Source organism: Nannospalax galili, unplaced genomic scaffold (assembly GCF_000622305.1).
Source record: "Nannospalax galili isolate Female #2095 unplaced genomic scaffold, S.galili_v1.0 scaffold851, whole genome shotgun sequence".
Classification (NCBI taxonomy): Eukaryota; Metazoa; Chordata; class Mammalia; order Rodentia; family Spalacidae; genus Nannospalax; species Nannospalax galili.
This window is the reverse complement of record NW_008330578.1, coordinates 415,121-442,717: the sequence shown is the minus strand read 5'-3', so window position 1 is coordinate 442,717 and position 27,597 is coordinate 415,121. Positions and strand designations below refer to the sequence as shown.

General features: G+C 38.4%; 1 protein-coding gene across 1 annotated transcript in view; it reads right to left on the bottom strand.

Moving 5' to 3' along the window:
* The window catches only part of Dock3 (dedicator of cytokinesis 3), a 480,991-nt gene that overhangs the window by 57,090 nt on the left and 396,304 nt on the right, over positions 1-27,597 (bottom strand). The window contains exons 26-31 of the mRNA XM_029554349.1: positions 26,226-26,324; positions 8,756-8,850; positions 7,059-7,134; positions 6,577-6,677; positions 6,273-6,331; positions 3,484-3,632 (exon numbers count right to left, since the gene is read on the bottom strand). Of these exons, the coding sequence (XP_029410209.1) occupies positions 3,484-3,632; positions 6,273-6,331; positions 6,577-6,677; positions 7,059-7,134; positions 8,756-8,850; positions 26,226-26,324 (579 nt within the window). The remainder of the gene's footprint in view (positions 1-3,483; positions 3,633-6,272; positions 6,332-6,576; positions 6,678-7,058; positions 7,135-8,755; positions 8,851-26,225; positions 26,325-27,597) is intronic.

Below are 27,597 nucleotides of genomic sequence, written 5' to 3'. Positions count from 1 at the left end.
CAAAGAAACAAAAAACAAAAAACTACAAGACACCAATGAAAGAAATAAAAGAACAGCTAAGTACATGCAAAGTCTTCTTCATGGACCAAATGTTATCTCTTCCCAATATCACCTATAGATTCAATGTAATCTCAACAAAAATTCCAGGAAGAATATTTTGTGGAAACTGACATGCTGATTCTAAAATTTACAGGAAAAGGAACAAAAATAGCAAACACAATACTAAAAATAACCTAGGTGGAGAAATCATGTTAACTGATTTTAAGAGTATGAATGATATTAAGATTATGAATTATTATGGTCAAAGCCATGTGGTATTGATAAAAAATGGATCAGTGAAAAGCCATACCGAAAGATTCACAAAAGCATTATTAATCAATTTAAAATTCTGTGTGTGTTATTTATTTTTATTTTGTTGCATGAGGTTTTTTTTGGTATCTTTATTTTTATTTTATGGGTATGAGTGTTATGCTTGCATGTGTGTAAGTGCACCTGTGTCATGCAAGTGCCCGAGGAGGACCTAAGAGGGCATTGGATCCCTTGGAGGGAGTTACAGACAGTTGTTAGCTTACATGTGGGTGCTTGGATTTGAACTTGGGTCATCTGCAAGAGCAGCCAGTGCTCTTAACCGCTGAGCCATTTCTCAAGCCCCTTGCATGAGTATTCTTCATGCATGTATTTTTTTTAAACTGACAACAGTTCTATGTATGTAGGGTACAATGTAATATTTTGACGTATGTATGTACTGTGGAATGATTAAATAACACTAATACATATGTCGTTTGACTTACTTAGCACTTTTTTTTTTTTTGGTCTTTTTGAGACACGGTCTCCCTGTAGCCCCAGTTGGTCTGGAACTCACTATGTAGACCAGGCTGGCCTTGAACTCACAGAGATTTGCCTGCCTTTGCCTCCTGAGTTGCTGATTAAAGATATGCACTATCACACCCAGCCCTTACTTAACGTTTTTGTGAGAACATTTAAAATCTGCTTTTAAAAAAGCAATTTCAAAATATGTAAGTGTGATAATTTTTATTGTCACCTTGACCAGAAAGCAGGTCACCATTTCCTATGTTGGGCTCTGAACTGTCTAAGAGTAGAGAAAGGTGGCTATGTACTACCCATGTGTGTAACCATTTCTCTCTCCTCCTGAATGTGGATGGGTTGTGACTAGCTATTTTAGTCCCTGCCACTGTGATTTCTCTGCTATCACAGATGGTAGCCTGGAACTGTTAGCAAAATAAACCCTTTCTCCCCTAGGTTACTTATCAGGATATTTTATCGCAGCAACAGAAATGAAACTAGAATAGCTGCTGTAGCTATGGAGGACAAGAGATTCACTAAGACATATTCCTCCTAGTGAAGCTTTATGCTCTTTTTTACCCAGTGCTTAAAGTGATGCTATTCATAATAGTAGAACTATGAAATCAGCCTAGACACCCATCAACAGCTCAATGGATAAAGAAAATGTGGTTACATACACTATAAAGAATGCATGCTGGGTGTGGTGGTGCATGCCTTTAATCTCAGCAGTTGGAGGCAGAGCAGGTAGATCTCTGAGATTGAGGCCAGACTGGGGATATGGGAGTCTACATTGTGAGTTCCTAGCTAGCTGGGGCTATGGGAGATCTTGCCATTTAAAAAAAAAAAAAAAGAATGAACTTAGTCAATGTAGGAAAATGTTTAGAAGTGGAAATTATTATGCTAAATGAAATAAGCCAGTCTCAAAAAGACAAGCATCACATGTTTTTTCTTATATGTGAAGTGGGGGGCAGTGCAAATAAAAAGGGAATGAGATGACTAGGTGAAAGGGAAAAGGAGGGGGGAAGATGGGTAAGAAAGAGTAATATGGGGGCTGAAGAGATGGCTCAGTGGTTAAGAGCGCTGGCTGTTCTTGCAGAAAACCCAGATTTGAATCCCAGCACCCACATGGGAGCTAGCAACCTTCCTTAACTACAGTTCCAGGGATCCGACACCTTCTGTCCTCTATGGGCACTGCACAACATGAGTGCACTTACATGCAGGCAACACATTCATACACATAAAATAAATAAATAAATAAATAAATAAATAAATAAATAATACAGGAGATATGCTCAAAGTACATTGTACAGATATATGGCCATGTCATGATGAAACTTCTTACTTTGTATAGTTAATATATGCTAAAAAATCTCAACAATAGGTGGATATTGAAGCACAGACCTGTAATTACAGCATGTGGGAGGTAGAGGAAGATCAAGATCAAGAGTTCAAGGTCATCCTCAACTACATAGTAAGTCTGAGACCAGCCTGGGATACAGAAAACCCTGTTTAAAAAGCAAAAACAAAAACAAAAAACCCTCAACAATATTAGGAAACAGATGACCCAGTGAAGGTGAACAAGATTGAACAATTAATTCAATAAAGAAAAAGAAGGGTGGTAAAGAAGCACATGCAAAAATGCCAGCATAATTAGTAGTTAGGGAAATGGAAATTAAAACCACAGATACAGCTGCAACCTATTAGAATGACAAACCAAGCAAACAATATTGAGTATTAGTACATGGAACAACTAGAACTGGAATGCAGTGGTGCTGTGATTTAAATTGGTACAGCCATTTTTAAAAAAAAACTATTTGATAGTTTTTTATAATAGTAAATATAGTCTTCTCTTAGGTGTTCACTGTGTGTGTGTGTGTGTGTGTGTATGTGTGTGTGTGTGTGTCTATTGTGGGATTGTACATGCAAGTGCAATGCTTGCACAGGCCAGAAGTTGTCAGATCCCCTGGAACTGGAGGTTTTGAGTGTGGGTTCTGCAAGAGCAGTATGTGCTCTTAACTGCTGAGCTCCAATTTGTCCTAGTGCTATTCCCTGGAGCTACAAATATAAAGAGGGGTTATCTCCTCCACTTTAGTGGTAGCAGAAGAACTGTACAAAGGGAAAACTTGAAGTTATTTGACAGAAATATCTCCTAGACCCATAGTCTGTGAAATCCTGGGTTACCCTGTATCATGAGATGTCTTCTGGTCTGGCTCCAGTCTTAGAAATGCCTGAGTCATAGAGTAGAGGAAGGACAATATGGTCCTAGGACCCTCTTCTGATTGAAACTAGCAGAGTACAGTCTTAGTCATTCTTTTCTTCATCAGAAAGTTCTTTTAACATGTTTATATCTTTCCTCTAATTCTTTTATGTTTATTTTTGAGACAGGGTCTTATTATGTAGCCCCGGCTTGCCTAGTACTTGCTATGCCGCCCAGGCTGACCTCAAACTCATGGCAATTCTTCGCCCCAGTCTTCTGAGTGTTAGGATCTGGTTTCTAACTTGATGAAGAGAATCCACAAATTAATTTTGGCTAGCAAGTAACAGAAAACCCTTGTCCAGGATTCAAGAAGGCCAACTTTCCTATTAGAACCATGGGCTTGCCCATCTTGACTACCTGCCTGACAAGAATAGGTCTGTTTCAGAAGAGAGCACATTGAACACTGCCAGATATCATTTTACCTGTTTGAAGTTGCCATTTTTCCTCTGCTCCCAGTCCATCATGTCGTGAAAGATAGGAATCATGATATTCCGTACTTCTGGCTGTGGGACCAGTGTCACACCCAAAAAAGGACCAATCATTCCCGGAATAAAGTGGATCTTATGTTCACCTGAAAAGTAAAACCCAACAAGTTCATTCCTGCTATGTTCTTTACATGCAAGGTTCTGAAGTGGAGCCATAGCACATGGTATGATTTATACTGAGACTAGGGAAATGGACTCAGTGGTACAGTGTTTGCCTAGCATGTGTGAGGTCCTGAGACTGTCTCTGCATTTCTGTCTCTTTGCATTTCTTCTCTGCATTTCTCAGCACTGAAAAAAACCAAAACAACAAACCCCCTCCAATTGCTGATTTATGCTAAAAGCTTCCAAGGGTAAAATATTACTTATTCTATGGTTTTCTGAGATACTCCCTCTCATCTTTTTAGAGTTCAGGGATAAAACTGGCCAAGTCAAGTTAAAATAAATGTTCAACATTGCAAAAATGCTTTTTTCAAAAAGATTTCCTGGAAGTTTTATTAACTACCTGAAAACCTCTGGGGTCAAGGAACAGAGCTTGTTTTCCAGAAGGATGAACAATGTGCTACAAGTTTCAGATGGTTGATTCACAGCATTTGTTTAGTAAGGAAAATCTGTGTATTGTTTCTGGTGTTTCTACTTTTAGATCAGAGGCATTTAGGTGATCAGGATATTTTGTCCATGGCTTACATTACCAGATGTCTGAAAGTTTGAAGGTACCATGGACCTCTTCAATGCCTATGTGCATATGTGCCAAAGAGTAAGAGCTTGCTATACATCATCACCCTAACAAGCTGTCTTGGAGACCGAGACTCTCTTTGCATCCAATTCCCATTGCCCATATTGTATTTTTTAAAAAAATATTTTATTATTTTTTTCATTTATGTGTGTGAGTGTATTGCCTGCATAGAAGTGCACTTGTATTGTGCAATGCCTTGTGGAGGTCAGAAGAGGGCACTGAATTCCCCTGGAACTGGAGTTATGGACAGCTGTTAGCCACCATGTGGGTGCTGGGTATCAAACCCAAGTCCTCTACAAGAGCAGCCAGTCCCCTTAACCACTGAGCCATCTGTCCAGCCCCTACATTGTATTTTGGATGGTAGCAATATATCTACTCTGATCAGACCAACTCATCTTCTAGATTCCTTTATGGAGTCTACCCACGGGAAGTGAGTGAAACAGGCTTTCCTCTGATTGGCCTGCCATCTAGGGAATATTCCTAGAAGCCAGGGCCAACTCCCAAGGACCTTCCTTTGCAATGGTCAAACAGAGAGAACCATCTTAAGACCTCTCTGCCTTCAGTCCTTTGGAGTCCAAGAGGAGAAAAACTGTTTGCTTGTACAGTAACTGCTATATCCAAGTAAAACCAGTTCTCAGGGATCAGAAAATGTCATTTCCTTCAAAACCAATGACACAAGAATGGTTTCATAAGGTATATCTTAAAAAATGTTTTTTTGGGGCTGGAGAGATGGCTCAGCAGTTAAGAACACTGGCTATTCTTGCAGAAGACCTGGGTTTGAATTCCAGCACCCACATGGCAGCTAACAACTGTCCCTAGCTCTAGTTCCAGGGGATCTGACAGCATCTTCTATCCTCTGCGGGCATCGCATGACACGGGTACACTTACCTACATGCAGGCAATACACACATACACATAAAAATAATAAAAATTTATAAAAAATGTTTTTGGAAGAACTGGGGATCGAACCCAGGCTACTATCTTTTTATTTCTTCCATTTTGAAAACCTAAGAAGCAAATGTTAGCTCCGAAGTTAATTTTGCACATTCTGATCTTGATACCTGGCATAGTTGTCAGTCGCTTGTATTTATGGGAATTTCAAAGCCAAGTTCAGTGTTAAAATACACATCCAAATTCTGTTGTAGGCAGAGAGTAAGAGCAATAAAGCTGGAAAGCCTATGTGGGGAAACGCATATCCATTTAGGAGTGGAAAGCCCTCCTGTTGTCCTAAATCTCATTTTTCAGGGTAGGGATGGTTAACAGCTGACTGACTGTAATATTCTATGACCATCATTCCTATGGCTTAAGAGGCATGAGTTTAGCTTAAAGTACATTTGACTTGAAATAAAAACAGCAGATTCTTTATCTTCCTGACAGGAGACTCAGATCCCTCCAGCCCAGCTGGTACCTGGGTAACCTGAGGACTCTTATCAGAAACCCTGATCTAACCATTTTAGATTCAAAGTAGTGTCTATTAGAGCTGTGCAAAGAAGAAAAAGCCAACTCAATCTCATCCAAAGGCTCTAACTTCCTTCTCACGTGTTTTTTTCATGTAACGAGTATGAGGTACATAATCAGAATACATAAGTACCTGAGGTGCAAAAAGTGTTTTGATCTTTATTAAAATTAACAGCCATCTCCATAATCTACACTTTTGAGCCTGTAACATTTAAACAGGGACATGAATGGTACAGAGGATCTTACAGCACAGACTCTCAAACTGGAGAAACTACTGAACATTCCTTTTATTCTTTTAACTTTAGTTCTCAAACAGAGTGCACATGTAGTACTGGGATCTTCTTAGCCAAACTCGTCCTGCCAAGGGCTTTATGTACTTATGCGCACTAACTATATCATTAATCTGAGGTGTTATGTAAGAATATTTTGGGTCTGAGTTGCTATTCAGAAAACTTGGGAGAATTGTTTAGTTCTTGTACTTTTTATTTAGCTATATATAGAATGTAAATGGGAAGAATAGGCAGAAAAGACCTACCCAAATTCTGCCACATGCTGAACAGTTCATAAGCCATCATCACACGCATGTCCCCATACCTGAAAATAGGAACAAAGGAGGAAGGTTCAGGGAGATAGAGAAGTTTCAGGTCAGTATTTCAGCACTGTTTGTTTCTAATGCAAAAAAAATGCTAAGCCATTTGGTTATTGACTGAACTCTCATTCTTGGCTCCTTAGGAAACCACCCATATGAGAAACTTGTGGACTTCTGAAGGAGTCTGCCATAGAAAAATAGTTCCATCTGGGCAAGTGGCAGAGAGATGAACAGGAGACATCTGTCTTACTTATCTAGAATCTTCTTCCTCTTGGCTGAAGTAATGACTTCTAGCTGAAGGCTTGGCTGATTTATGAACAGAACTGCCAGGCTAAAATAAGAATTCCACACCTAGAGAGACAGAAGAAGAAGAATCACGTGACAGCCTAAGTCTTTAACCTTTGAGGGAAAGTTATTAAATACATGCATGTAGCACAGAGTCCATTTCACAATCTTAAGTTCATGATTTCTTTTCCCTGTGGAATATCTTCAGAAATAGGGCTTTCCCCCTTTTTCTTTTTTGACTCTCTCTGAAGCCAATAGTAAACATACTCATAGATACCTGGCTCCCAATAGTTCCACCAGGGAAGCTTCAGGTTATAGTCTAATCATCACCAGCCTTTGGAATCTATGATACTATGAATATATTAATAAAGCAAAAAGCAGTTAGTATTTTTTTTCTTTTTGCTTTCTAGGGCTATTGTGATAGTGATGGGTTTTAGGCGCTCCTACCTTGAAGTCAAAGTCTGTCTCTGTGAAATTCTTGTGCAGTGCAGAGGACAGGTACTGGACAGTAGTGACTATAATACTGCAGTAAAGAAACAAGGCATTGGCAGAATTAAAAGACTAACAGTGGTATAGCCTAGAATCAGTTGTCTGCCTGTAGGCGAATTTCTTGAGGACAACTTGCTCCTATGTAAGATGTGACTTTAAAGGAAAGAGAAGATGGCACAAACTCCACGGAAAACCAGTTTTGAAGAAATGTCTCATTAATTGGTAAGATAGTAGAGGATGTCAGTGGGCCCTTGATACTTTTTTTTTTAAATCTCTAAACCTTATGATTCTTTAAGATTTCTTCTAGCTCTAAGAGTAATTTCTAATATTTTGGGGACCTTTAGGTAACAATACCTATTATGTTCAGTTTGTAGGATTTAGAGCATAATTTTATTATTTTACCAGATAATAGGTGGTTATAGTCATTAAATATTTTCTTTTGTCTTTTACTATTTTCACTAAGACATCTGACCTCAGCCTTTGATCTAGAATGTCACTCTTAATCTTAGCCTAGCATATGTAGGGTAATAGGAGGCTACCTGCTGGAATGAAGAACATGAGTTGAACTGTAAAGGAAGGGAAGTGTGATAGGAAGTTGAAGGTTTGGTCACATAGGGCCATGGCTACTTGGCAAAGGGACAATGTTTAGGAGTGGCAACTTGGATTTTGAAGTAGAAGAGGCACAAAACAAAAACAGTGTATTAAGGAACTAGCCCACTAGGAGAGTGTATGACAAGTGTAAGGGTAAAAGCCTAGATAAAGGCTACTCCTGCAGGATAGGCTACAAAATCTGAAATGCTCTGAGTGAAACTAAGAGACAGAAGCAAGAAGGATTTAGAGAGAAAATCCACTATTTGAAAAAGTATCTGTATAACTTCATACCATTCTTCTGTTCTGGATAAAACATTTGTAGTTTTTAAGGAAAATAGCCCTATAAAAGGCTTAAAATAGAAAAAAAATCATGCTGCTTTGCTAATATAGCTAACAAATACTTTTACTGCATTCTATACAATGCCAGCATAAAAGGCAGATCAGTGGGAGAAGGCTAAAGAATAAAGGCCAAGTAGACAGAGATCTAATGAGCAAAAACTCTTTACTACATGTATCACTTGTCTGGTTTGACAAGAGGAAGCATAGGTTAGAAATATGAGTGGGGCAGAGAAGGTAAGGATAGCCTTAGAATGAATTCTCTCTCTGTAGTCAGAAGTCATCACAGTTTTGTAGCCAGGTCTTAGGTGGATAATTAGCATCAGCTCTAGAAGGCAGTAATATCTGGCAAACAATACAATGCAAATCAGGAGGGGAGCTTGGGACACTGCTTAAAGCTGCAGAACAATAAAGGCTAATAGCTCCTGGGCAGTGTTTTTTGAAGGAGGAACCCTTCTTAGTATTACATTATGTACTTTTCACATACACTTTTCTATTCCTACAATTGTAGACTTGTTTTTGAATTATCTTTGATTCTTTCCTTTCATTATTTTATGACCAAATCCTGTTGATTGTGTCTCCAAACATTTTTTCCATTTGTCAACCCCTCCCTCTTCATCTTACTCACACACACACACACACACACACACACACACACACACACACACATATTCTCCTCAGTCTAAGAAGAGCTCTGTGGATGCTAGTACAGGGCCTTCCTTACTCACTTGCTTGTCAGCAATCTCATCACCATCCAGTCTCGAGGGAAGACACTCATCTTCATTAGGTTTCGAAAAACACAGAAAATCTTTAGCAGAAATTCCTGAGCACAGAGGAAAAGACAATGTGAGAAACTACTACTGACATCACCACTGCCACCAATGCCCCCATTTGCTCAGCTGGCCCTTTTGTCCTCTCTAGCATGAAAATTTGAGTTAAAATTGGTTTCTTCTCTGAGTTCTCTCTTAGAGGGTTACATGAGAGTGAATTCAGGTTATTCTTCCAGGCCATATGGGAGCAGAATCAAATTTAGCAGAACAAAGACAGCTTTATATCAAATTTATACTCAATGCCTAAAACCTAAAGCACAGGATAAACTAGCATTCAGTAGAACTGTGTCAGACTGAGTCCATGGACATCACTCTTTGAGCCAAAGTACCAAAGCATCTGATTGTAAGAACATACTTTTTTGAAATTAGAAACATATTTACTGATGAGAAAAGTACTTTAGGAATGTGTGAGTAAAAACATCTAAAAATTGCTGAGGGTAAAGTTCCAAAGTAGAATGTATGCTTAGCCTATCCAACAGCCAGAGTTCAATTCTTAATACCCACCTCCCCTCAAAACCCCAGAAAAAATAAAAGCCCCCAAAACAAACCCTTTTAAAATCTGTGTCCATGAAAACAATGAGATGGCTAAGACTGATTAACAATTCAGTATTACATAACTCAAGGAGAGTTCGGTCAGGAAAAAGGCACGAGTCTCAAGAAAGTGGTGAATTTTGATGCATTTTTACCCTACTGTTCACATCTTCTCTTCCTACCTCAATAGTAGCTTTGAAAACACTCATCTATAGAATCACAGCAGCTACAAAAACAAAGAGTTGAGTAGATAATTTTAGGGCATCTGAAAAACCCCATTCTAGAGTATTATTATTATTAAACTTGCATGACAGCAACTTTTAGGATTTAGAGTATAATTTTATTTTTTTACTAAATAATAGGAGTTTGTAGTTATTAAATATGGACAGGACTTGTCTTTAAGTTGACTCACAGTGGGGCTACAGAGATAGCTCAGCAGTTAAGATCATTGGCTGCTCTTGCAGAGAACCTTAGTTTTGTCCCCAGCACTCACATGGTGTCTAACAACTGCCAGAGGATCTGACTCTTCTGGCCTTCATGAGCACTGTATGTATGTGGTATATTTACATACATGCAGGAAAAACACTTGTACACATTAAATAAAAATAAATGAAAAAATTAAGTTGACGCAGTGCTTGCTTAATGATGAAAGCTGTATCCCCAGGGTATCTGTTGAAGAAATACTTAGTCATATAATTTAACATTCTAGCTCTATGATGCATCAACATTAGCTGGGACAAAAGGAGAATCAGCCAAAAAACCTCAAGGAAAATCTGATGAATGAGCTATTCATAGGAACTACTGAAAAGCTTTGGCATATTCCTAGGAATCTAGTAGGCCACACACATACACAGAACTGCCTATATTGCCAGAAAAGACCTGAGAAGCCAGAATCTCTAATCTCTGGCTGGCTATGAGGCTCTGTACAAACAGAAAGTAAAGGCTGAAGAAGGGCTATAAAATGGTGGAATATTAAAGGCAAGTCCCAGTATACACAGAGCCCCTTAGCAAAGTGCAGATACTACTGATTTGGGACATTTAGGAACATCTCTATCTGTTGTTATATGATCACTAATCTAACTGATTAGAAATTTCAGTGGATACATACAATAAAGAATACAGACATTAAAGAATTAGTCCAGGAAAGTCAGTAAATAAAGAAACAAACAAACACCATTAGTAACAAAAAACAATAAAAATCCACAGCAACACACCCTTGGGACAAGGAGGGGGTATCTGATTTCCAGAGTTGCCACATTATATAAAACGTCTAGCTTTTTTTCAAGGTATATGGGACACTATGAAGAGAACAAATCTGAGATCATGGATATAGAAAAGGAGAAGAATTTCACCCTGGGCATATAACAGGTATAAAAAATTTTCAAATAAACACTAGCAAAAATTTTGCAAAATTAGGGAAAGAGATGCCAGTCAGGTACAGGAAGGATTTAGAACACCAAACACACAAGACCAGAAAACAACCTCCCCTTGTCATATTACAATTAAGCCAGAGAACAAAGAAAATATATTGAAAGCAGAAAGTGAGTAACATTAAGCCATGTATAAAGGTAGATGCAGAAGAAAAACAGCAGATTTCTACACAGAAACTTTAAAAGCCAGGAGGGCTTATAATGCATTTCATTCATGTATTCTGAAAGACAACTGCCAACCCAGACTACTATACCCAGCAAAACTATCATTGTAACGGAAGGTGAAAACATTCCAAGATAAAAACAAGCTAAAGGAATTCACGACAACTAAGCCAGTTCAACGGAAGATACAAGAAAGAATCCTTCAGACTGAAGAGAATGATAAAAACACATATGAGGTCACAGGAAAGAATAAACCAGACTAGAACCACAGTTACACAAGACAGGAATAGAAAAACACCAAACACTACAAAATCAACAAAATATCAGGAATTAATATACATACCTTTCAACAGTAACTCTGAATATTTAATCATCTCAATTCCAACAGTTGTCAAAAAACAAAGGCTACGTTTGGTGCTCTAAATGCCTCCTTAAGTCTAGATTAAAGGACAAGATCCATCTATTTGTTGCCTCCAACGAAATGTATCTCATCAAAAAAGACAAGATATTACCTTAGAGTGAAAGGAGGGAAAAGGGTAGTCCAAGCAAATGGAACTAGGAAATAAGCAGGTGTTACTGTTCTAATATCTAACAAAATAGACTTCAAATGAGAACTAGTCAGAAGAGAAAAGAAGGTCATTTCACACTGATTAAGGAAAGACTCCATTCAGAGGATATTACAGTTTTAAACATATATGTACTGAACAAAGGTATACTCAGTTTCATAAAATGAATATTAACACTAGATGTACAGTCACAGATTAATCCCAGCACAATGAAAGTGACTACAATACTCTCACAAATTGGCATGTCATCCCAGAAAAACAAGAGAAATATGTGAATGAAATAATTTCATCAATCAAATGACTAAGCAGACATCTATGGAAAATTCTATCCAAACACTACAGACTACAGATTTTTTTCAGAGCAGCCTATGAAACTTTCTCTAAAATAGATAACACATGAAATAGTACACGAAAGAAGTCTTTTAAAAGGAGATTTATTTATGTATGTATGTGCGTATGTGTGTATTTGTGTATGTGTATGTGTGTGTGGTGTGCATGTGTGTGCAGGTTCCCAGAAGAAGGCACTGGATCTCCTTGAGAAGGAATTACAGGCAGTTATGAGCTGCTGGATTGTGGGTGTTGGGAACCCAACTCTGGCCGCTACAAGAGCAGCAGTGCTCTTAACCACTAAGCCATCTCTTCAGCCACAGAAAAGAAGTCTTAACAAATATAGGAGCATTTGAAATAATTTATTTATTTCTATCTGATTATAATGGAATAAAACCACAAATCAACAGTGAGAAAAACAACAGAACATACATAAATTCATGGAGATTAAAGAACATGCTACTGATTGATGAGTTATTGAAGAACTCAAGAGGGAAATTTTAAAAATTCCTAGAACTGAGTAAATATGAAAACCTATGAGATACAATGAAAGAAGCTCTAGGAGGTAAATTTACAACTGTACGTACATCCATTAAAAGTTCAAATAGATTTGAAATATATAGCTTAATTATACACCTTAGGGCCTTAGAAAAACAAGAACACATCAAACCCAAAATCAGTAGATAGAAAGAAATAATAAAGAACAGGGCAGAAATTAATGAGATGGAAATGAAAAAAAAACTACAAAGAAGTAATGAAACAGAGGTTTTTAAAAGATAAATAAGATCAACAAACCTAGAGCCAAATTAGTCAAAAAGAGGGAAAAGACTCAAAGTAGTAAATTTAAAGATGAAGGGGAAGCCACTACAAACAGATTATCAATGAAATTCAGAAAATTATTAGGACATACCTTAAAATCTTGTATTCCATTAAATTAGAATATTTGATGAGTTCCTAGATGCATATGACTAAGAGAAAACCAAGATGAGGTAATTTCAACAAATCTATAACAAGAATATTAAAGCAGTAATAAAAAAATTCCCTACATCAAAAAAGTCCATGTGCAAATGGATTCACAACTGAATTCTACTAGATCCTGTTGGTCAAGGTAGTCCAAAAGACTCCCCAAATGACACAAGTTAAGGTTTCAGCCTTTGTGTACCTCCCAGAACTTGAGGGTAAGACCCTATTGCTGAAGATAGACCACTCTTCGGAAAAAGGACTTGGAGCAATGGAGCTGGAACTGTCCTGGAAGCCTCCTCCGTGAAGACTAGTACTCATGGTATCAGAGGATACTATGCAAGCTGCCAAGGGAGAAAAGCAATCAATGGTCCTACCCAGCTGTAAAACTTAAGAAACAATAATCACTGGCCCAGAAAACTGCTATTGGTGCAGTAGTGGCACTTTTATCTTGGGGGTAATCAACAGCTGTCTAATTGGAATTAAGGACCACCCAATGGGAGGGAGCTCAGGTGTGGCACTGTAAACATAGGCAAATACACGGGGCTGGGAGGTCATAGATCCTAAAGAAAAACCTACTTCTGCCACATCCCTAGACCAATGTAATTTCTTACTTTATTCCAAATATGAGAGAGAGAGAGAGAGAGAGAGAGAAATTTAGGTTTGGCAATGATCTTCCAGGGTTAAGTGCTTGTGTGCATCTGAATGATTTGCCTCTGTGTTGGGAGCTCTGTTTTGTACTAGGGTTCTTGCTTTGACTTAAGCAGTTATTTATTCGGCCATTAATTTTTATTCTATCTTTCCCTGTTCTGAAAGTACTGTAAGATTCCTGGTCCTAACATATACTGGAAGGCCATAGACAAAATGCAAGGCTCAGGGATCATTACTGAAGATGAGGCAGAAAGACTGTAAGAGCCAGAGAGGGTGGATGATCACAAGGAAACACAGTTGTCTAGACTGTTAGTCAAAAACCCATATGAACTCACAGCATGGTAAAAGCATGCACAAATCCTATGCAAGCTCAAACCAGACAAAATCCCAGCACAGACATGAGGAAGTGGGTAAGAAATCCCAACCCAACCTATGAAACTTTTGGCAATTGATGGCTGCTGGGAGGGGGAAAGACAGTGTCTTACAGAGATGGGACTCTTGGTGGGCCTAGGGATGGACCTACACTGAAGGACATTTGGGGACATTAAACTGGGTTGGGGCAGATAGGGGAGGAGATCTAAATACCATCAAACTATATTGTATGAAAATCGCAATAATTTAATAAAAAGTTAACACCAATACTTTTCAAGATATTCCATATGAGAAGTGAAGGAACACTAATAAATCCTTTCTATAAAGTTGTGTGTGTGTGCATGCGCGTGTGTGTGTGTGTCCGTCCCCATATCTGGTTTGTGTATCACTGGTGTTAACTCCTTAAAAGTCTGGTAGAATTCAGTAGTAAATCCATTTGCTAATCATTTACAATAAAATGACAGGGTAAAACTAGTATACAAAAATCAGCAGAATTCCTATATCCCAATTAAAAAAAACATGCTGAGAAAGAAATAAGGTAAACATTCCTATTTACAATTGCACCCAAAAAATAAAATACTTTGGAATAAATCTAACTAAGGAAGTGAAGGATTCTACAATAGTAAAACTCTCAACAAAAACTGAAAAAGAAACAGTAAGATAGAAAGATCTCCCATGCTTATGGATTAGAAATATTGTAAAATGCCTGTCTTTCTTGAAGCAATCTATAATATGTTCAGTGCAATTCCCATCAAAATTCAAATGCCATTCTTCATAGAAATAGAAAAAGTAATCTTGAAATTCATATGAAGCAAAAACTACCTTATAGCTGTCTTTCCTGAAGCAATCTATAAGTTCAGTGAAATTCCCATCAAATGTCATTCTCTATAGAAATAGAAAAACTAATCTTGAAATTCATATAAAGCAAAAACCACCTCGGATAGTCAAAGAAATCCTGAGCAAAAGAATAATGCTGGAGGATCGCCATAACTTATTTCATGTTATACTACAGAGTCATAGTCATAGTGAAAAAAAAAAAAAACAGCATGGTAATGGCTGATATGTAGATCAACGGAACAGAATAGAAGATCCAGATATAAATCAACACAGCTATAGTCACCTGATTTTTGACAAAGATGCCCCCATCCAAAATTAATATTTTTGGAGAAAAGACAACGTCTTCAAAAAAGTGATGCTAGGAAAATTGGACACCACAAATAGAATGAAACAGAATCTTTTTTTGGGGGGGTCTTTTTGAGACAGGGTCTCCCTGTAGTCCCAGCTGTCCTGGAACTCACTATGTAGACCAGGCTGGCCTTGAACTCACAGAGATCCGCCTGCTTCTGCCTCCCAAGTACTGGGATCAAAGGCATGCACCATCACGCCCTGCGAAACAGAATCTTTGTCTCTTATCATGCACAAAAACTCCAAAAGAATAAAAAACCTTAACATTAAGATCTGAAACTCTGGGTCTTGTGCATGCAGACACCATTGCTGTAGGTTCACATGAGCAAGGTCATAGGAGCCTGCAAGGCTCTATTTCCAGGGGCTAGAGAGATGGCTCAGTGGTTAAGAGCATTGACTGCTCTTGCAGAGGACCGGGGTTCGATTTCTAGCACCCACACGGCAGCTACGAACCATCCTTAACTCCAGTTCCAGGGGAATCCAAAACCCGAAACCCTCTCCTGACCTCAGCGGCATTGCATGACACGGGTGCACTCACTTACATGCAGGCAATACACTCATATACATAAAAAAAATTAAAAAGACTCTATTTCCATGTGCAGACAAAAACCCAGCACAGAACTTTGGAAATGGGCAGCAGGTCCCAATCTTAGCTGAAGAATTATTGGCAGCTTATTACTGCTAGGTGAGGAAGAACTGATCTTCTTAAATCTAGACCTCAGTGGATGAACTTTCACTGAGGGACCTCTGGTGACACTAACTTGACTTGATAGGCCTTAACACAAATGACAGAATACATGAAATCCAGTTGGGGGGTGGGGCCATGAGAGGGTGCCAATGGGGAAGGGGGTATAAAGATGACTAAGATGTTCTGTATGAAATACACAAAAATTCAGTAAAAAATTACAAAAAAGATTCGAAACTCTGAAACTGTTAGAAGAAAAAGTAAGGAAAGCACTTCAAGATATAGGCATAGGTAAGGAGTTTTTGTGTAGGACTTCATTCATTCAGGAAATAAGGCCAACAACTGACAAATGGAACCTCATTAAATTAAAAAGCTTCTATATAGCAAAAGAAACAGTTAACCAAGTGAAGGTACAACTTACAGAATGGGAAAAAAATCCTTGCTAGCTATATATCTGACAGAAGATGAGTATCTAGAATATACAAAGAATGGAAAAAACTAAACAATAAGAAAACAACTCAACCAATAAACGATTTAATAAATGGACAGTTTGCAAAAGATGAAATACAAATAGTCAACAAATATATGAAAAATGTTCAACTTCACCAGCCATTAGAAAGATGCAAATCAAAACTATCTAGAGATTCCACTTTAATCCAGTCAGAAGGCCAGTTATAAAGAAAACAAGCAACAAATGCTGGGGCAGATATGGACAAAGGAAACACACACTCTGGTAGGGATATAAACTGCTTCAACTTCTCTCAAAAGCTATAACGATGTTTCTCAAAAAAAACCAGAAACAGATCTACCATATGACTCAGCTTTACCACTCCTGGGTATTTACCTGAAGGACTCTAAGTCAACACTATCACAGAGATGCTTCCACATCAATGTTTATTGTAGCATTATCACAATAGCTAAATTATGGATCCAAACGATGTTAAACAACAGAAGAATAGATAAGAAAAATGTGGTATACATAGAAAATGGGATTAAAAATTAAAAAAAAATATTTTATTTATTATTTCATTTTATGTGTATGCATGTAATGCCTGCATGTAGGTAAGTGTACCCATGTTGTGCAATGCCTATGGAGTACAGAAGAGGCTGTCGTTCCCTGGAACTGGAGTTATGGACAGTTGTTAGCTGTCATGTGGGTGCTGGGATTCGAACCTGGGTCTTCTGTAAAAGCAGCCAGTGCTCTTACTAAGCCATCTCTCGAGCCACAACAAATGTAATTTCTTACTTTATTCTAAATATGTAACCTCATATTACAAGCAAGTGTACTTTTCATGCCTCATCAAAGAAACTTATTTTTAAACATCTGGAGATTACAGCAGTCAGTGTTATTAACTGCTGGGCCATCTCTCCAGCCCCCCCAAATATATTTTATTTATATTTTTATTTTAAGTGTATGAGTGTATTGCTTGCATGTATGTAAGTGCACCTATGTCATGCAGTGCACACGGAGGTCAGAAGTGGGTGTTGGATCCCCAGGAACTGGAGCTACAGACGGATGTTAGTTACCATGTGGGTGCTGGGAATCAAACCTGGGTCCTGTACAAGAGTGGTTGGTGCTCTTAACCACTGAGCCATCTCTACAGCCCCCAAAATGGAATTTTTTAAATAAAAAGAATGAATATGTTGTTTATTGGAAAAATGGATGCATATTAAGTGAATTAAACCAGTCTGTTTTCTCTCATTTGTGTTTCTTAGATTTTATATGTTCATGGAAAATCATGTATTATACATGACTTGAAAACAGACATGAAGTTGGATATGGTGGCACATGCCTTTAATCCCAGCACTTGGGAGGCAGAGGCAGGTGGAACTCTGTGAGTTCGAAGCCAACCTGATTTCCATAGTGAGTTCCAGGCCAGCTGGGGCTACAGAGAGACCCTGTCTCAAAAAGACAGAAAAAAAAAGAAAAATACATGTACAATATCTGAACATGAGTGCAATGTATATACCTGAAGGCTATACAACAAGAAACAGTGCCAGACAAGAGAAACATCCCTTCCAGTTGTTGGTCAGGGTAGTCCAAGAGACTCCCAAAATGACACAGGCTATGACCATAGCCCTTGATTACCTCCCAGAACTTGAAGATAAGACCCTACTGCTGAAGATAGGCCACTCTTCAGACATAGGATTTGGAGCAATGGATCTGGAACTGACCTGGAAGCTTCCTCCCTTAAGATTAGATCTCATAGTTCTAGAGGATATTATGCAAGCTGTTAAAGGAGAAAATCAATTAATGGGTCTCCCAGTGGGGCTGGCCTGGAACTCACTCTATAGACCAAGCTGGCCTTGAACTCACAGAGATCTGCCTGCCTCTGCCTCCAAGTGCTGGGACCAAAGGCATGCGCCATCACGCCCAGCTTACAAATGTAATTTCTTAATGTATGCTAAATATGGATCCTTATATTTACAGACAAGTATACCATTCACCACTTATCAAAGAAGTTTCTTTTTGCATCAGGTGGAGACAATTACGAAATTCCACAACTGGTCACCAACAGAGAATATGAGATGTCTATGAGATGCCTAGCCCTAAGTGACACATCTATAATGGAACCTCTACACTTAAAAGCTCATGGAACATAGCAGAACAGGGGGTAGAGAGAATACTAGTGCATTCCTCAACTCTCACGAGTGAAGCTTCCTTATACAAGAGTGTGATGCACCTAGAAGGCCACAACTGTCCAAGTTTTAAAGACTAAGAGACTACAGAGTGTGTGTGTCCCTGGATAGGACTTCTATATTAAACCTCACCCATCCTAGGGCTCAGGGACCATTGTGGAAGAGGGGGCAAAAAGATTGTACAAGCCAGGGTTGGTGCATAAACATAAGGAAACAGTATTCCAAGCCTCTGGGAACTTGCTCATATGAACTTGTAGCAATGGTGACAGCATGCACAACACCCATGTCAACTCAATCAAAGAAAAACTCAGCATAGAACTGGGGAAATGGGCAGCAGGCCCCAAACTTAGCCAAGGAACTATTGGTAGCTGATTATTGCTGGGTGAGGGGAGTTGATCTTAAAGGGAATGGCTAGATAGATTGACTATACTCCAATGGATGAACTTGTACCAAGGAGCATCTGGGTACAAAGGCTTGACTCAATCAGCCTTAACATATATAACAGAATGCATGAAATCAGTGGGGGTTATGAGGGGTGTAGATGGGGGAGGGGGTCTATGATTAAGATATATTATGGGAGAAAATCTTCACCAGCTACACATCTGACAGAGGACTAATATCCAAATATACAAAGAACTCAAAAAAGAAAGAAATAAGAAAATAAATGATCAATAAAAAATGGGCGATAGGGGGCTGGAGAGATGGCTCAGCAGTTAAGAACACTGGTTGTTCTTGCAGAAGACCCAGGTTTGAATCCCAACACCCACAAGGCAGCTAACAACTGTCCATAACTCCAGTCCCAGGGGATCCAACAGCCTCTTCTGACCTCTGTGGGCATTGCACAACATGGGTGCACTTACCTACTTGCAGGCAATACACGAATACACATAAAATAAAAAATAATAAATAAAATATTTTAAAAAATGGGCGATAGACCTAAACAGAGAGTTAAGCACCTTAAAAAGTGCTCAACATTCTTAGTAATTAGAGAACTGCAGATAAAAACCATTTTAAGATTCCATCTTACCCAAGTCATACTGGCTAAGATTAAAAGAATGAAAGACCACAAATGCTGGAGAGGATGTGGAGAAAGAGGAATGCTCATTTACTGCTGCTGGGAATGCAAACTTGTGCAACCACTATGGAAAGCAGTGTGGAGAGCCCTCAAAAAACTGAAAAAAAAAAGAAACTAGAAAATATGGTTCATATATGGAAAAAGATAAGACAGTAGAAAACAGGATAAGTACAATGTCTCATCTAATAAAAATATAAAATTGAAATTGTTTAAAAAGCATCAAGCAGAAATTCTGAATTTGAAACATAATAACTGAAATAAAAAATTCTCTCAGTAGCAGATTTGAGCTGGTAGAACAATCAGTAAACTTCAGGGTAACTGAGATCAGAATCTTACTGAGAATGGTAGCTTATGGACAAATGTAATGGAGCCCTAAGGTGGACACAATCACAGTTCTGAAAGACTTAGATATGAAAATCACTTGCAACAAGGTGTTCAAAACTAGCCTGGGCAACACAGGAAGAAAGTTTCCTCAAAACAAAATATATGGACCTAAAAATAGAACCCCATGTACACAAAGCAAAAATGACAGTGTTGAATGTAAAAGTAGACAACTTAATTTTACCTGTAAGTCATCATATACCACTTTCAATAATGGGTTAGTTAGTGGAATAACTAACAAGAATATCAGAAACATAGACATCTTGAATAATATAAAAAGGCAGATCTACCATATCCACAGACTACTCCATCTAACAATAGCAGAACATACATGTTCTCCTCGAATGCACAAAGAAAATAGGTGCACCCTCTTCTCTAGAGTATATCATAGGTCATAAAGTGAACCTTAATAAAGCTGCTAAAAGGACTGAAATAATATAACATGCCCTCTAACTCTACGGAAGACTTAGACACCAGCAAAAGACATTTATGGAGATAACTATGTGTAATTAAGTAGCATATCCCAAATAACTAATGTGCCCCCAAAAGAATCACAAGGGAAATTAGAAAGTTCTTTGAGAGGAGTAAAATGAAAGCACAATATATTAGAGCTTGTAGAACAAAGCTAAAGCTTTGCTAAGAGGGAAATTTTTATATATGTAAGTGCATATAAGAAAAAGAAGAAAGATCTCAAATTAATACGACACTTTCAATATTAAAGTGCTAGATAAAGAAAGACCTAAAATAGGCAGAAGGAAGGAAATAATAAAGATCAGAACAGAAACAAATGAAATACAGATTGGAAAAAAAGAGAAAATAGTGAAACTAAAAGTTGGTTTTGGAAGAGAACAACTTTAGTTGGACCAGCTAAGACAAAAAGACAACCAGTGCCCTTAACCACGGAGTCATTTCTGTAGCCCCCTTTTTCCTACTTTCTTGATAATGTCCATTGAAATACAAAATTTTAAGAAATCTTGATTAAATGCAATTTAAAATGTTTTCAGTGCCTAAGAAACCACTGCCTAACTGAAGGGCGTAAAGAAATATTTCTATGTTTTTTGCCTACATATCAAATAGTCCTTATTTTCAGTTCTATGATACATTTTTAATTAATTTTGTATATGGTAAAAGGATGGTATAATTTTCTTCTTTTGTATAAAGATGTCAAATTGCTTCAGCACTATTTGTTGAAGAATCTTCTTTCCTCATTGAATTGCCTCACCATCATTACTGAAAATTAATAGTGTAAAAACAAGGATTTATTTCTGGATTCTCAATTCAATCTCATTGATTCATCTTTTTGCCAGTGTCAATCTTGATTACATGTTACTTTGTAGTAAGTTCTGAAGTGGGTAAATGTGTATCTTCCAATACTGTTCTTTTTCAACAGTGTCTTTTCAATTCAATAAAAGTGACAGGATCAGGCTGTTGATCTCTGCAAAAACGGAGATGGAATTTTGATAGGTCCTGCATCAAACTTGTAGATCAATTTGTGAAATAGTCCCACCTTAACATTAACTTTTCTAATCCATACAGAGTTGGGTTGTTTTTCTGCTCATTTGAGTATTCTTTAACTTCTTTCTCTAATTATTTTATTTGTTTTGATATCATAAATACGTATTTTCTTTTACTTGCATTTCGTCTGTGGTATACATGTGTGCATGTGTTTGTGTATGTGCATGCACATGTATGTGCATGGCACATATGTGTGGAGGCCAGTGGTTGATACTGGGTACCTTCCTCTGTTATTCTCTATCTTATTTTTCGAGACAGGGTCTTTCACTGATTCAGTGGAATTGGCTGGCTAGTGAGCTCCCTGGATCCTCCAGGCTCCACCTCCCCAGCACTTGGATTACAGGCACACTGCCATGCCTGTTTTTTTTTGTGTGGGTGCCAGGTATCCAAATTCAGGTCCTCATGCTTGCCAAATGAGCCTTCTTCTTTGCCAGAATTATTTTTAAATTTCATTTTTCTTTTCTTTTTAGAGACAGAGTCTTCGTATAGTCCTGGCCCAAAATTCATTATGTAGACCAGGCTGGCTTTGAACTCACAGAGATTCACCTGACTCTGCCTCCTGAGTGCTGGGATTAAATCCGTGTACCACCACACCTGGCTCATTTTTATTTTTTTTTTAAAAAATTTTATTTAATATCTAAAATTTATGTGTATGAATGTATTACCTACATGTATGTTAAGTGCACCTGTGTCATGCAAAGCCTGCTTCTGTACAGCAAAAGAAAAAACCAAGGAAGGGAAGAGGAAACCCAATGAGTAGGAGAAAATCTTCACCAGCTACACAGCTGACTGAGGATTAATATCCAGACTATATAAAGAACTCAAAAACGAAAGAAATAAGAAAATAAATGACCCAATAAAATGATGGGCAATAGAAACAGAGTTCTCAAATGAAGAAATAAAAATGCCTAAGAAGCACCTTAAAAAATGCTCAACATCTCCAATGTGGAGAACCCTCAAAAAACTAAAAATGAACCTTCAATATGATCCAGTGATACCATTCCTTGGCATATACCCAAAGGACTCATCCTACTGAAGAGATACCCGAATGTCCATGTTTGTTGCTGCTCTCTTCACAATAGCTAAGAAATGGAAACAACTTAAATGTCCCTCAACTGACAAATGGTTAACGAAAATGTCATACACTTACACAATGGAGTTCTACTCAGAAGAAAAGATAAAATTATGAAATTTTCTGGCAAATGGATGGAACTAGAGTGTTATATTAAGTGAAATAATACAAATGCAGAAAAGCAAATGACATATGTTCGCCCTCATTTGTGGATTCCCTTATATATGAGTATATGAATTCTGATCTAACACCAGGAACTAGGAAAAGGGAAAGGATACATGGAGGTAAAGGAAAAGAAACAACCTGAAAGGAGGATAGTAGGGAACAGATGTTACCAGGGGGGAAGTGAGGAAAGTGGGAGGATTTGGCAGGGAGGCGAGGAGGGAGGGACATGCAAGGAGCCATGGTATGTGGCAGGGAGGGAAGTCAGGAGAGGGAAGATGGTGGGGGTCTGGTGGTATTGGGGGGAAGGTGCAGATAATGGGGGGATGGAGGGGGGAGGAAGGCCAGATGGGAGAAAAAAGAGTAGAGATGAATTAGTCTTGGGGGCTAGGAAACCTAGAGGGAAAAGTGATGCCCTCAAAACCCCATGAGAAATGCACATACAGTGTCTGAACATTAATGAACATGTATGCCTGGGAGTTGTTTGGCAAGGAACACAGTGCCAGACAGAAGAGAACTCCCTTCGAGTGGTTGATGAAGGTAGTCCAGGAGACTCCCAAAATAACACAAGATACTGCCAAACCTCTTGGTTATCTCCCAGAACTAGTAAATAAGATCCTACTGTAGAGGATGGGACATATTTAGGGTACAGGACTTGAAACAATGGAGCAGGAACTGACCTGGAAGCCTTCTAATTGAAATTTGGCTATCATAACGCTAGATGATGATATGCAAACTGCCAAGGGAGAAAAACAATGGTCCAACCCAGCCCTAAAGCATAATAACCATAACGACCAGCATGGCAAATTACCTCTATTGGTACAGTAGTGGCACTGTTGTCTGGAGGGCAATCAACAGCTATCTAATTGGACTTAAAGCCCTCTCAATGGGAGGGAACTCATGGGTGACACTGTAAACTCAGTCAAATACAGATGGCAGGAGAGGACATAGATCCCAGCGAAAACCCTCTTTCATATCTCAAGACAAATGAAACTTCTTACTGTATGCTAAATACTGATCCTTATATTTACAGACAAGCATACTGTATAGTACTCATCAAAGAAGCTTCTTTTTGCAACAGATAGAGGCTACTGCAGAATTGCACATCTAGTCAGACACAGAGAACATACATCTGAGAGATGCCTAGTATTAGGTGACACATCTACAGTTGAATCTCTACAACTAAAGCTCATGGAACATAGTGGAATAAAGGGTAGAGAAAAAGACTAATGCATTCCTCAACTCTCATCAGTGAAATTTCCTTATATAACAGAGTGCGATGCACACAGAAGTCCACACAACTGGTCAAGTTTTAAAGAATAAGAAACTGTAGAGTGTAGGATAGGACTCCTATATGGAACCTCATGCACCCACAGCTCAGGGACCATTGTGGAAGAGGGGGCAGAAAGAGTGTAAGAGCTAGGGTTGGCAAATGAACACAGGGAAGCAGAGGCTTCCAGGCCACTGGAAGCTTGCACATGTGAACTTGTGGCAATGGTGGCATCGAGCATAGGGGCCAAGTCAACTCAATTAAACAAGGGCCCAAGGGGGAGGAGAGAAATAGGTGGCAGGCTGGCCCTAGACTGAGAATTATTGGAGACTGATTGCTGCTGGGTGGGAGAGAATATGACTTACATATGATCAGTAGATGGGCTGACCAGACTCCAGTGGTCGCATTTACACTGAAAGCCATTTGGGTACAAATGCCTGAATGAATACAACTTAAATGTGTGGCAGAATACATGAGGTTCAGTGGGGGGATGGGGGAGGCATGGATGTGGGAGGGGGTGTAAATTTGATTAAGAACATTGTATAAAATTTTAAAAGTTCAATAATAACATGTATACACATATATATAAAAAGACAGACTGGGCTGGGTGTGGTGGTAGAGGTCTGTAATCTTAGCACTCAGGAAGCAGAGATGAGAGGGCTGCTAGTTTGTGACTAGCCTGGGATTCACAGGGAGTTCAAGACCAGTCTGAGCTACATAGCAAGATCTCATACCCCCCCCATCCCCCTTGGGGGAAAAATGGCTGAAGAGAGATAGCTCAGTGGTAAAGTACATAGCATGTCAATGCCTTGGGGTTAAGCCCCAGCACTGTAAAACAAAAATGACAGCAACAACAAATCAGACTGAAACAAATACAACAGGAGAGTGTTTTTAAGAAAAAAAAATGATGTGAGAAATCTGACAGCTTTAATAATGAGGAAAAGTAGACAAGGTATATTAGGAAGATAACAAGGGTGCTGAAACAGTCAGATGTGAAAAACAAAATAAAATGTAAGCAAATTAGGAAAGATATGATCAAATTAGAAAAGCAAAGAAACAGAATCACAGACGGCTCTCAGTTCACTACCAATTTAACAAAATTTATGAGGTCTATATTAGAAGCACAGGAGGAAAAATGGGTGTGTGAAAGAGAAATAACTGAAGAGAATCATTCTTGTTTTCATTGGAAAGAAAAAAATAGTTAACTAATAATACCTAAACATTTTCAGTAGAATCTTCCTGAAGAACAGCAAGTTAAAGATGGTTACCCCTCAGTAGTAAGGACTGGCTATTTGCCTGGTTAAACTAGGTAACCACAGTATAATAAACTTTGTGGACAGTTTCAACTTTTAAAATCACATGGTACATTTCTGCACTAAAAATTCAAAAGTAAGAGAATGATGTCAGTCTGATTGAGACTTGGTATCACACACATAGGATGAAAATGATCTAGTACAGTCAACTCTGTACCTTCTGGTTCTACAGCCTCAGCTCAAGTATTGCTTGACATAGATTTGGGTTCTAGTTAACTTTTTGATTCACTTTAAGCATTATTAATTATAGCAATATGCAGAGATCAGATGTGGAAAGAAGGCAGGATCAGGTACCAAAAGGTGAAAATCAACATTTATTAAGAGACATAATATAGTTAATAAATGTCATATAAATGTAAAAAATTGATGGGATATATTACTACAAAGCGTAGGTAAATTGGTTCTGAAGAAAAGCAGAGCGTAGACCTAAAGTTTTCAATAGCCTTTAACTCAGGGAGGAAGTGAGTAGATGTTTAATGTAGACACAAAGCCCAGCAGTCTGAGCAGCTGATGCTATGCTCAGTTTGGGCAATGTTCTTCTGCTGTCTGGACCCCAGGCCCATTTCTCTGTACTACCTGTCCCTCAGTGCTTCAAATTCAGAGTGTGGCAACTCAAGGCAGGCAGAGTATATCCTGATTCTCCACAGGTACTGTCCAGAATTTCATTTAAATAAAGGAAACTGAAACTTCAGTAATTATTGTAGTTATGAAAACAATAAAGCCTGGTTTGCATAAGGGAAGCTGCCAAGTTCCTAAGAGAGGGAGAATTCTTGGTTATTTGAATTAGTGTGGTTCAGAATAGCCCCTAATAGAGGCACATAGTTACAAGGCTACTACATGTTACAGAAAATATGGAAGTGTCATTTGGGATCTGGCTGTGTTGAGAGCATTGTAAGCTTTTAGCTTCTAGAGGCCATGCACTCAAATATAAACTGGGGCTGCTGAAGCCTATACCCTAGGCAATAATGGTCATTTGAACACATCCCCCTGACAGCAAGAAGTCTATGAGAAGTCTTGGTAGAATACACTTCCTTTCCTGGGTGAAAGGTCAGTCAGTACTTTATTGCCTACCTTGAGTTCATCTTTGCTCTGGAAGTTGTCCAGGAGGTGTTGGTAATGGGTGTCACACATCTGACGGAGCAACGACAGGAGACAGGATACATACTCGCCCTGGAGACCACCCCCCAAAAAAAACCAAACAAATAAAAAAAGACTTAGCACAACCTGACGTAGGGGCTGTGTTCCCCAAAGTAAGGAGAGAAGGGAGGGTCTGAGATGGCCCCAATGATCATGGAAGAAAGGTGACAACTGTGTTCCTGAAAATAAGCTTTCTATTCTAGGGGGGCTTAGGAGTTAATAAAGCCTCTGCAGCATAAGGCTATTGAAAGACCTTAACTTATAAAAGGAGTCCTGCAAAGTGAGGCAAATAGTCTCATTTTTCCTACAGAGAAGTTTTGGTCTTTTATTGTCAGAGTACCATACTGAAGTCTGTAGAGGCTACTTGGAAGAAGGAGCTTTGCCTTCTCTGGACAGAAGTTGGACCATTCTGCTGTGGTCTACAAGGTCCTCCTTAGGAAGGGAAACTGAACTGGGGAAATAGAACACAAGAAATCAACAGGAAGGCAAACAAAGGAGTCAAAATTTACCTTTGGGAGGGAACAAGACTTTAAGGCATATTTACATACATGGAAGAAACTCCTGCTTTAAGGACTCCAAAGACCATGTTTTGGCAATTTTTGGAATGAGCAGCCAAATATGGTCTCTTAGAAGATTGTCTCTTCAGAAGAGAAAGAAAAAAGTGTTTTACTTGGATGGTTTTCAAATTCATGGGAATTTTACAATGGTTTTTTAGTTTATGAAATTCTTTCTAGAGCCCTGAAACTATTATGTATGTATGCAAGATCTATAATGCAGATGAACTGCAGTTTTATCTGAAAATAGGCATAAGAAGTTGTAACTCATTTGTTGTAAGAATCAGATGACTTAATGTATATAAGGTACTGAAGCACAAAGTCTAGCACATAAGAGGTATCCAACAAGTTATTGTTGTCATCATCATAATCTACATAAAACAAATTGCTTCATTAGTAACACTAGTCAAGTGCCTAAAGTGGGGTCTGACTGGCTCCCCCAGCAAGCAACTGTGTTAGATATTGGTAGAAGGTTGGGTTACTAGAACAGGTCAGGGTGCCTATGTTTGGTGTTTTTCTTTTTTTGTTTTTTTAAGCCTATAATGAGAATGCCCTCAATAAGGGCTTTAAAAAAATTCAGTAAATTTTTATTTAAGGGATTTTACATGTTGTGATTCTTCAACTGTTCATCAAGGTCACTATCGTTCTAACCTGAAGTTTAAGATTTCACCTCAAGATTGCCCCTTTTAAAAGAATTGATGCTTAATCCAGTTATCCAATCATCCTATAATTATTATATTTGAAATTCTTTC